Raw genomic sequence first — 12,244 nt, 5'->3', positions numbered from 1 at the left:
TTGTTTGCACCCACGCACAGAATGACATCACTTCTGAAGAATTTACTAGCTAAACAAGCAAGTAAAAGAGCATTATTTTCAACACATTTATTAAAATTCTCTGATACTTTTTGCATAAACAACTGCCACCACCGGAGGAGTAGTATATCATCTCAGCCAACATGATACATAACTTTAGATAAATTTATATAACAAAGATCATAATGTGCTATCCTAAAAGGAGTTAAAGCACAGGCAGTGTATAAACTGCAAAAGAAATTGTCCATTAAACCACAAGCTTTATTCAATATGACTGCATATCACTACTGTAAACTTTAGTAACAAAACGTTACACTCTAATCTAACTTGAAGAAGTTTTCTTTAACCACAATAATTCTCTCTAGATATGAGAGCCAGCAGTATTTCAGCAAAACCTTACATAAAGCCAACTTTGGATGCATTTGTAAATCATGAGGGAGATTAGTCATTTAAAAAGGAAAAGCATGAACAAAATCTCTCTATTATAATTAAATCAGTCTGAGTTTAAGCTGGTGAACAACATTAAAGTTAAAAGCTGTTTGTGCAGTGGAAATCTTTGCACCAATACAACCCCAGCTGAAGACGAAACCCCATCACAACCACAGAGGCCTTAAACACATTTGCAATAAGGTGCTCCCCCCGTCCCCCATTTCAGCACAAAATAGCAGCTGCATGGCTCTTCATGTCAGTAACAGTCAAGTTTATGTGTGTGCTTGACTTTGAAACTTCACATACACACTGATTTTTGCTCAAAGACCTTCCTCCAAAGGGAACAAGTACCTGCAAAGCTATAAAAGTACTTCAACAAACAACAGAGAATTCAGCAGAGATCACTAGGCAAGGGAGGGATTTTGGCTGACGAAGTAAGTTTAGCAGTGTTTGGTTTAGAGAATGTTTACTTTGGGAGATACACAAAAAACCAGCGTCAAAGTTCAGATTTAAACCCTGCTGTTCCCTTTACTTGAGCTTTTCAACACATCCTTCCCGTACAGTGGCTTAAAAGGTAAGCTTCATTTACCTCTCCTGTTATTTTGGGTAGATCTCACCAAAGACATGCATGTTGCAGAGAAGGGGGGTGTTTTGCCTGTGTAAGTGCAGCTGAGCGATAACTGAACTTTGGTGAAAACAAGAATGTAAAGTTGGGAATACAGACGGCAAATTCTGCTGTGCCAAGAGCAGAAAATGTTTATCAATGGTTACTGGACAGAGTATCTCAGCCCTAAGGGCCTGACTTCTGGGGGCGGGGAAAAAACAAATGAATTTACAGAGAAACAATAAGAAAAAGACTGACTCTAGATGTCCAGTCACAGAGTAAAACAATTCCATAAGCAACTTATTTGGATCCTTTATTTTTGCAAAACCATGTATTCTTTTATATCCTAAAATGGTTTCAGGATTTGAAGCAAATTAGTCTGAGGGAGAGTTTCAAAAAATAATCTGTCAGCTCAGTTATTTCAATCCTGTTACAACATGTTTGAAAATATTTTCCTTTAAGGTTTTACTCACTGATATACAGGTCAGTGAACAGGTACAGGTATGTGAACCTTTATACTTTACAGAACAGCTCTCTTTCCTAATTTAAAAAACATTTTAATCAACATCTTAATAAAATTTTTGTTTTAACTGTACTCAGTACTTTGTCCTGTATTATATTGTAAAAAATCTTTTTACTCAATTGAGATTAACTTCATAAATTCCTGAAATAATTTTATAGCTAAGTCTGAGCAAAACCCAAGGCGTGGCATTCAGACATCCATTCAGTTTCAGCTGACAGATCTAATGAACACCTACATTTTGATCTCTGACTGTCACAGGAGGGAATTACACTTTTTCATATCTTTTTAAGTTACTTTAGTTACTGCACCCAGTATTATGGTGAAAAATCTCTCAGACCTACTTCTTGGTAGAAGTTTTTACAGCCAAGTAAGTCTGATGAGTTCTCTTCAAAGATATACTGAAGAAAATTCTTGATTTTAAAAATTATTTAAAAATTCAACAGTCCAATATTCAGTAGATGAAAAGATTAAGCTTCCCTTTGAAAAATGCAAGTTCTACTTAAAAGTATCCTCAAACATAAGAGGTAAGGTTACAAATCTTGAACTAGGATCACAGTAAGCCTAGAGAAACAAAGTTCTGAAGGGAGCTCACAGAGACTTCACATAACGAAGTTATGAGCACTACGAGTTCTGCAGTGGCACACAAAAGTGAAACAAAACATCACTAAGCCAAAAGCAGAATCAAGCCAATCCATTCCAAAGTGGCAGATGAGGACAGAAAGGGTGCACAGGCATTGAGTAACACACCCCAGTAGGGCGCTGAGCATGCCAGGACAGACACTTCCCCCACTGCAGCCCCACTAATGGTACTGAGTGCAAATAATGTCTTACAACATGCCTAGATTGCCTTTATTCACCAGATTGATGCCTTGCTTTTCCAAAATACTCCCACAAAACTTCCATTTCTGTTGTAGCTACAGGATGTTTGTTTTTCAAATCTTACAGTACATCTCAGCCTTCTGGTATGCTCCTGCAGGGGATTGGATCAGGAGTCCCTCTTCTTCCCACCAAGCTCAAATCTTCAAACTTAACTTCACAATGTATTTTCAGCACACACCACTCACACAGTTAGTGGACAGTTAAAGTGTAACATTTTAAAAGACAGAGTCCCACATATTCTGGGTAATGAGTTTGTAACTGTTGAAGTATGTCAGTAATGACTATTTGTATGGGAGGAGGTCAACCAATTCTTTGGCAGGCTGCAGGCATTGTGTAAGCAAAACAATTACCAGTAAAACAGACTTATCCATATAACTGACATCTGTTCCACTGAAAAACAGCACTGTTGAACAAGGTAACTATAGATCTTCTGCTGCAACATAAATCAGCGTGGACCTAAAATTAGGGAATAGGTAACTAAAATTCAATTACCCTCGACACTCAACTGTGTTATGCTGTCTTCTAGGATTCCACCTATCAGAATGAAGCTCCTGTTTCAATTGCTTGCCCTTGCTCTCATCATAACCTCCACATTTGGTGGAGTCAAGGACGTCACTGAGCATTTTGAAAGCCTTAAAGGTGCACAGCCACACGAAAATGGGACTTATATGCCAAACCTACCACTCGAGTTCCACAGAGAAAACACCATCACTAATGACTTGATTCCCGAAGAGGAGGAGGAAGAGGACTATCTAGACCTTGACAAGATACTGAGTGAAGATGACTACAGTGATGTTATTGATGCTGCCCCACACATGGTTTCTGAAGTTCAGCAAGGAAATATTCTTGAACTATTCCATGGCAAAACCAGAATCCAGCGCCTCAATATCCTCAATGCAAACTTTGGCTTCAACCTTTACCGCAGTGTGGCAGACAAGGCCAGCCCCTCAGACAATATTATCATGGCTCCTGTTGGTATTTCCACTGCAATGGCTATGATTTCCCTGGGTCTGAAGGATCAAACCCAGCAGGAAGTGTTATCTGTTCTTGGCTTTCAAGACTTCATTAATGCCAGCAGCAAATACGAGCTCATGACCGTTCACAACCTCTTCCGCAAACTCACCCATCGGCTCTTCAGGCGCAACTTTGGCTATACACTGAGATCTGTCAATGACCTTTATATTCATAAAGACTTTTCTATTCTCAATGATTTCAAAAACAATATGAAAACATACTACTTTGCTGATGCCCAACCAGCTGATTTCTCAGATCCCAGCTTTATAGCCAAAACCAACGAACGCATCTTGAAGCTGACGAAGGGATTAATAAAGGAAGCTCTTGAGAACATAAACCCTACAACACTGATGATGATTCTTAATTGTCTTTACTTTAAAGGTAAGAACCTGTTGTTTGAATTTTAGTGATGGATTTTCTCAGTTTGCCATGCATTGCCATATGTGATTAGAAATCCCAGACAGAACTTAAGTCTAACATACACTACTAAAATCCTGCTGAATCTGTATTATTAGCCCATTTTTTGCCTGTTTCTGTAGCATAACGATGCTCTAAAGTTAGTAGGTATTGTATATATAGAGCAAATGCTTACCACTTACAAAACTTAATGACTCACAGTGAGACAGAAAACAAACATATGAATGCAGAACAGCCCCAGAAAGCATAAGCTTTGTAGAAGTATCAGATGGAGAGGTATAGATGCATATACAAATCGTTAGTCACATTCAGTCTTGGTGTCACTGAAATGGTACAGACTGATTTCAGTTAAAACACTTAACATCTCTGAAGTACTCAGGACTTATACAAACAACTACAAAAAATTTCAACTTGAAGGAAGCAATTTTTTAATATGATCAGGGTGTGATCCTTGTCAACAAGTCCATACAGGGGACCTAAGAGAATAATCAAAACACTGTTCTTCTACAACTAAAACCAAACACATTCACTACATGGAACATTTCAGTCGATTCAGCATGAATGGTATGCTGATATGAGCTCCTTCATGTATTAGTAAAGGCTGAACAGTTAAAGAGGCTTGAAGTAAAGACTCTACAATATATTCTTACCATAAACCCTTATTTTCAATGTCTTCACATTTAAACTAAGAGTAAGGTATCTGCCTCATATTGAAAGTTTGTTAGTTTTTCAACAAACTTTTAAAATTATATTAAATGAGCAAGAGAAGTGTCAATGAAAGAACTGAGGGTAAAAGGAAATATGTTACTGACTGATTACAATGAAAATCAAATGAAGGTTACCTAAAACATGGATAAGGAAAGACAGATTAGCCCAAAAGGGTAACAGTGTTTGCAGTACAACATACTTCTTTCCATAATTCATAAAGGAGTTCATTTTTCCCCAGTAATGTCCCTGCTTTCAGGAAACAAAGGCCTCTCTTACACGTGTAATCTCAGCAGGTTATAGAAGCAACATTCCTATAAATATAAATGTACCTTTTCCCACTCACTTGCAAGGAATTACTTCCTTGAATAATGCCACTTATCCCTAAAAGAATCTGAAGCAATCATTAGCATAAAATCCAGATAATCTCCTATTCTCAGGTAATATCCAACATGCACTTGTATCCTTGACTACATCCTTGATGATCATATCATGCTAAATAGAGGGCTTTAGTGCCATCCTAAGGAAAGGACCATACAAAGTGAAACAGATACTTTTTTTTTCATAATTAGATGAAATTTGAAATACCCTTTTGTTTCACTCTGAAATTATTAAATACTTGTGACATCTCAAAAAAACAAAAACACCACAAAAATAGTACTGGAACTCTTGAGTCATCAAGACCAAAAATATTTTAGGATTTCTCATTTTCCCATTAAGTCCTGTTAGTCCAAATTGCCTTGATGCCATCTGCTGAAGGCTGTAATTTCTAACCTTCAAAACAAAGATCAATCTCTGCTGCTCCCATTCTCTTGTCTTACAGTGACAGTCTCCTGGGAATTCTACTTTGAGTGGAACTGAACTTTTAAAAGCAAGTTCTGCTCCTAGGTTTCTTAGTTTCCCCACTACTCCTTTTAACATGCCAATTTTGTCCATATCTTTCCATTTGCACTGTTTGTACCACTGCAGAAAAGCTCTTTAAGCCCTCAGAACTAAGAAACCCATAAACATTTTCAGATACAGAGAGATGCTCAGTACAAGTGAGACTGAGGAGTGGGATTCTTGACAAACACTGAGGTTTCAAGCTCCTTTTATATTAAAGACCATCAAGAAACTATTGGACATTATTTATCTTGGTAAGAAACATATTTTATCAAGATAGTATATATAGATACATTATTTTGATAACACACATATATATATAACATCAAGATAATATGTATAGATGTCCAGCCTACCCCCTATTTGGCACAGCTCTGAGGAATCATTTATGAGCTTCCTATGAAGTAGGAGCTGGTTATTTTAGCCATAGCAGTTTTGGTAACTGACAAATGTTGACAGGTCCAAAATGTCCTGATTTTATCTGAGATTCCAGTCACAAATGCAAAAGAGGAGTCACTCAATGGAGACAACACCTGTTACCACAGATGGATCCAAAAGGCATCTTGGGGGAAGATTCAAAACAGAAAGTCACATAAAGAGGCAGCTGGTTTCAGCTGCCACACAGCTCCTGCTGGGGATCACTATTCTACCCCAAGACAAATCCACTTGCAAAGCTGAACCCAAGAAAAATGTTGCCCAGCTCCTCTTTCACTAGGAAGAGCTGATTATGTCTCCCATCCCTCAGTGGATGGCAGTGCTGCTGAAGCTGCCCTGGCCCACAGCAGTCCCATGCTGGCCTCCCACATCTGTGAATTCTGCTCCCTGAAAAACAGCCAGATACTGAGTTTTCCTTGGAAGTGAGAGTCTTTGTTTGGGAATAGCACAATCCATTTTACACCCCATACCTTTCAGACTATTAACCACAGTCTGATCACTCCTCAAACTGACGGTCCCCATCAGCCTGACATGTGCAGGAACTATTAGAATGCAAGTTGGACTTCAGGCTTTTCTTATTCACAGTAAATATGGCAAAGTCAGACTAGGGAAACAACTAAGGTTATATTGTAGGCTCTCCACACAATCACAGTCACATTCCTCACATACTTGCTTGCCAAAGATGACTGAAATTCCCGAGTTTTTACAGGAAATACTGGTAACCCTATTTCCACTATAATATTCTTGCTTTGTCTGCCCCTTAAGAAATGATGTTTATTCCAGAGCCACAGTCCTATTAAAAAAAACAGAAGAACACTGTATTTAAAAAAACCTTCTTTCAAACAGTCAATAAATATTTCTGGAATCCAGAATATCTCTATATAAAAAGCTTCAAACCCTGATGGCAAATCTTTCTGGCCTGCAAAATGTGTTGGACTGCAGTATTTGGGCACAAACCTGTCAGATTTCACCACATCTACAGGGCCTGTTATCACATCAAACTGGATCATAGAATTAAGTAGTCAACATCCCAACTCTTCATAAAAGGCAGGAAATTAACCATTCTGAATGGACTAAGGTAACATAATGCCTTCAGCACAGCTTCTTTTATAACCATATGCAAAATTGAAACAAGCCCTTGCTTAGCTTGATACATCACTAATGTTCTCCAAATCAGAACTGGATTCAAACATCACATCTCTCAGAAAATACAGACTGGTCAGGTCTTCTGCTAGAGGCAAACCCTTAAAAACATTCTGCATCTGTTTAAATTTCCAGGTCCCTCATAGGGAAAAATAATGCACACCAACCACATTCTAATTTCCCATTTGTGTTCACCTGCTTTTGTATCAAATCAGACAAATGTTACATTAGAAAAGCCAAAAATTTTGAAGTCAATTTAAAACCTGTCTTCTAATTCAAGCTTCACTGAAATCAATCTCCTGCAGTAACTCCCAATCCACATGACTCAAAGGTTAGTAAATCTATTCTGGGAACATTTCATTAACAGCCACCTTGGTGTTTTATGTGTCTTCTGCATGGTATGAGCAGGAACCTGGGAGAACAAGTTTCCGGTGGAGATGACGGTGAAGCGAAGTTTCCGGCTGAACGAGAAGCAGACGGTGAAGGTGCCCATGATGCAGACCAAGGGCACCTTCCTGGCTGCTGCCGACCCCGAGCTGGACTGCAGCATCATCCAGCTGCCCTTCGTGGGCAACATCAGCATGCTCGTGGTGCTCCCACACAAACTGGCTGGCATGAAAGCCCTCGAAAAGCAGATCACACCCCAAGTGGTGGAAAAGTGGCAGAAGAGCATGACAAACAGGTATCTGCTGAAAAGCACATCTTGTAAAGCCTTAATGTATTTTCTTGATGAGACTGATGAGGGTAAGTAAAATATGCAGAGGATAAGAGATTTTGATAAAAAATGTGAAATCTAAAAAGATAGATTTGCTGAACTAAAAATCAGGACTGATGATCTCTCAAAATTTAATACCATCAAGAAATCAAGGATGATTGAGGTAGAAAACTTAATGATATTTCAAAAATCTTTCTAATGCGTATTTAAGAAAACGTTCATACTGATATGGTTTACAATGAGAAAGAAAAACAGGACTGTGAAAATAACAGATTATTCTGCACCAAAAATCTTGGTCACATCAGCCTACGATCAGTTCAGCACTGAGCATTTCAACAGAGCTGTGTGTAAAGGAATACATTCCATAATCAACAAAGGACAGCACAGTTATGGGAGAGGAAAAGTAATAACGCCTCTCTTGAGGAAGATGACAGGGTAGGTGTATCTGTCTTCAAATTTGATAAAAAGAGATGATTTGATGTGCTGTCCAGGAAGTCAACCTATTTCTGTTGTACACAATAAGTGACAAATCTCCAGTTTAGTACTTCAGAAAATCTGACAGCTCAACACTTACTACAAGCATGCACTGAGCTCCTCAAAGTCTCGTACCTTATACACATAAATAATGCAAATCATTATAAATTAAATATCAAATTGACAAACTAATAGTTTTCACAGGGGATTTAATTTTTTTAAGCATAGTTTTAAAAGTCATGATGCTCAAGTTTTGAAAGCAAAAGTACAGTCCTGTATATCTGTCTTGCTTGCTAAAGACAGCAAAAAATCCAAACCACAACAGGTCTGTAAAGCAAAACCGTGAGTCGTGCACATATGTATCTGCTCAATGATTTTTCCTTTTTGTGTTTATTTTTACTAGAACAAGAGAAGTGGTTCTGCCTAAATTTAAGCTGGAGAAGACTTATAACTTGATTGATTATCTGAGATCCATGGGAATAGAAGAATTGTTCAATGGAAAAGGCGACTACTCTGGTATATCAGAGGAGAAGGTCACCATTGACAGGGTATTTACTCCCCATTTCACCTCCTCTCTGATTAAACTCCATCACTCAATAATGTGACAGCTCAGCATAATATTATACAGTAACCTAAAACAGTATTTTTCCTCATCTTTTCTGGAGGACATAGGAGGGAGAGTTGTGGGTTTGTCCTTGTCTATTCACATAATGAAGCACATGTTTAATCACATGTCAAAGGCACTAAGAGTGCTGTTGTCAGTCATGAACAGGCTTCTCCACAGAACAAACCCCAAAGGCTTTTGGGTGCTGTGTAAGGTGACCAGCAAGGGTGTGGGACACAGAGTGGGGAAGGCTGTGAGCACATCGTTCATGTACTTAGGAGAGCCTCACTTTCTCTCATTTGTTCTCCTGTTTTGTTTGAACAGTTCAACCACCAAGGCACAATCACAGTGAATGAGGAGGGCACAGAGGCTGCAGCAATAACCACGGTGGGGTTCATGCCTCTCTCCACCCAGATCCGCTTTGTCGTGGACCGCCCCTTTCTGTTCCTCATCTACGAGCACCGCACCAGCTGCCTCCTGTTCATGGGCAGAGTTGCCAACCCAGCCACATCTTAAAAGCAGAGAAGACCCTCCTACACTCTCTGTTACACATGGGCTGTATAATTAATTGTATGTTAAAATACCAGTATCATAAAGGAAAATTTATTGTCCTATTAGCCAATTCAAAAGTCACTGGTATAAAAAGAAAACATATTATCTGCAGGTAGTTTCTCCTGAATGGACTCACTCACAGCAGTAGATAATTTGACTGCAATGTTAAATGGTTAGTGCCATGTATTGATACAAGTGTATTATTAGCCAAAAAAAAAAAAAAAAAATCACAAAGTAACTTACACTTTGTGGTTTACAACAGTGTATAAAATAATCAATAAAGTATTTAGACTATCTGGAGTCTTCAAATTTAGCTCTAAATTTGCATTAGGATGTCTGTTTATGATAAATAGGACTAGGGAAATCCTGAATACCTGACCAACCATAGATACCTATGTCTCTCCTGGGCATTTTACACAATCTAACTTGAAACAGATCAAATGTCTCCATTCCTTCTTTTGCTTGCAATATTTAATATTCAGTGAATACACACAATGTGTATTAACATCCAGATTGATGCACACAATGAGCCTCATGGACCACTGTATCAAGTAAGAGGAGACAAATGTCTTGGAGGAATGAAATACTGAGAGACCCACTACTTTTCACTGGTCAAACTTGTATAGCTTCAATACTTTTTCTGATCTTCATTAGTATGAAACATCAGAATTAGGCAGCCTGGTAAATGATATAAATATCCTCACAATACCCTTTAGAGGGAAAGCAGTCAGCAAAATGCTCTTTTCACTGGCTCAATATCACCTAGATCTCTCTAGGAAAAAAGCTATTTATAGCAATCATTTTGTTATTATTCCAGTGCACTTTCCATACTTGATTTAATGGACAAAATCTTTCAATTCAGTGCAAACTTTCTGAATCATTCTGGTAATTCTGTTTAAATGTGTCACATTTGAAAATGAGAAGATTTACCTACACTCTGAATATCACTGAATAGCATTGTCTACCTGGTACAAGTAACAGAGCTGCACCATACATTTAAATTTTTAAATACAATGAACATACTCACCTCTGTATACCTTACTTTGCATCATACCTTTAAAAAATGTGCCTCATAATCCAGAGTATTTTTATTACTTGTTGCAGTATCAAATACTATATCAATCTATATACATTATAAATTTGTCTTATGTTAGCAAAAACACACAAATAACCTTCAAACCAACATTTATTTTAAGAATTATGAATTTTCTTAAAAAGGTGTTTTTACAGTATTAACTTGTTGATTTAATTTTGCTTTTACATACTGCTGTATGTAATTTTGCATCTACTTCAATTATATGCTCCATACAGAAAACTTTTCAACCTGTCAGCCAGTGAAATAGTGTTATTAGATGATGATGATGAATGATGAAGAGCTGATTCTGAATAGGAAATTCAGATCTTTCCACCTATTCCTGTCTTTTAAGTCCACCATGTGATAGATAATTTGCAGTACTGGAACTGCACAACAGAAATCATTAACATTCGTATACACATTTTATTGTTTTATCTGTATTCAAAAAGGAAAGCATATACAAAATGAAAAGCATATGCAAAAGATTAAATATTCATGCCCTAAGTTTAATTAGTTTATCAATGATTGAACGAGCTGGAGCATCTGCAATATGGATTTTTGAGACTTAAGTAAAAGACAATTATTCAAGGCAAAGAGGTCAAGCAGAAAAGCAAATCAGCCACTGCTCAAAACTCATGATCTTCATACATTGTGCAAGAAAGTCAAATATTTGCTTCAACAACCATAATGTAACCATTAACTCTTGCTTCAGATTCTGGCATGAACCAACTGCATTTAAAGGTCACATTGGTTAAGAAAAATGCAGTTATCCCCAGCTATTCAGAACAAATATATCATCAATAAAAATTTGAAACAGAAAAGCACTTCCATAACTTTCCCATTAAGTCTCTAATAATGTTTTCTCAATATGCAAGGAATAGTCCTGCATTCACTCAAATCAGCAAAAACATCACTGACAGCTGAAAAATGCAACCCACTAGAACATGTCAATGCAGGACTAGCTGGCTCATGCAAAACTGAGCAACTATTGAATAGCAGTGATCCAAGACATTTATAAACACATTTCTTTAAAGTTAGGAACTGGTCCTTGTGATCACTGCTGAATCTGGGGAGGGCTGATGTAAGAAACCAGTGGAAGAGATATGAGAAGGAAAGAAACAGTCCTCTGATCTTTAACTAGTGCTAATTTTAGACTCTTTGACAACCTTCAGTGAAGAGGTTTGAGTGGGCAGAGTATGAAATTAATGCTTTTTTCCTGCCTGTTAATGGATGTGCAGTATGAACAAGTAACAAGCAGACATCCCTACTGCAAGCATGGGATATGTCTTTCCCTTTTGTCCTACCAGCTGTGCAGGAAAAGTTCCACAGAATAATTCAGCTTCAGGAGGGAAACAAGCAGCATGATGCCATTTGTACTTCAGGAAGTTTGTCTATGGATCTTTTAGATGTGACCTTTTTTTTTTTTTTTTTTTTGTAAAAGCTACAGCAATTAGGCAAATAGCCCTACTGACCTGGTAACACACCTTGGATGTATCAAATTTTCTGTTGGAGATCTAGGTCTACATTTTTTCCTGAATTAGCACCTCTACTTTATTAAAATAAATGTTTCTCCCCCGGAAAAAAATTACATCCAAGAGTGAACACAAATATGCTTCAGAATAAATGAGTCTGGCATGGACATCAGTGTCCTTGCACATTCCCTAAAATGCTTTCTGCCTGACAGTCAATTCTCATTTCAGAAGACAATGGACACTTACTCCCTTCTTTATCAGTGATTTTTTTTTTTCCTTTTAAGAAGTAGAATTCACTTTGCT

The 12,244-nt window shown here is 37.7% G+C and overlaps 2 protein-coding genes across 3 annotated transcripts in view; one reads left to right on the top strand and one right to left on the bottom strand.

The window, feature by feature from the left end:
• PI4KA (phosphatidylinositol 4-kinase alpha) overlaps nt 1-12,244 on the bottom strand; it is a 53,724-nt gene that overhangs the window by 22,409 nt on the left and 19,071 nt on the right. The gene's annotated exons all lie outside the window — the stretch shown is intronic.
• SERPIND1 (serpin family D member 1) lies at nt 2,945-11,284 on the top strand. The gene is made up of 4 exons (XM_079322709.1): nt 2,945-3,848; nt 7,458-7,731; nt 8,642-8,786; nt 9,167-11,284. Exons 1-4 carry the CDS (start codon nt 2,966-2,968, stop codon nt 9,356-9,358), a joined length of 1,494 nt encoding a protein of 497 aa, XP_079178835.1. The 5' UTR covers nt 2,945-2,965; the 3' UTR covers nt 9,359-11,284.

The sequence above is a fragment of the Erithacus rubecula genome, assembly GCF_903797595.1.
Source record: "Erithacus rubecula genome assembly, chromosome: 19".
In the NCBI taxonomy this organism is placed as follows: Eukaryota; Metazoa; Chordata; class Aves; order Passeriformes; family Muscicapidae; genus Erithacus; species Erithacus rubecula.
This window is presented reverse-complemented; position numbering and strand designations above follow the sequence as displayed.

What these genes read in the sequence shown, in the direction of transcription:
- SERPIND1 (XM_079322709.1), top strand. Translation starts at nt 2,966, where the DNA reads ATGCTGTCTTCTAGGATTCCACCTATCAGAATGAAGCTCCTGTTTCAA. An exon ending in TAATTGTCTTTACTTTAAAG is followed by an intron (nt 3,849 to 7,457) that starts GTAAGAACCTGT and finishes TGGTATGAGCAG; the next exon opens with GAACCTGGGAGAACAAGTTT. An exon ending in AGAAGGTCACCATTGACAGG is followed by an intron (nt 8,787 to 9,166) that starts GTATTTACTCCC and finishes TTGTTTGAACAG; the next exon opens with TTCAACCACCAAGGCACAAT.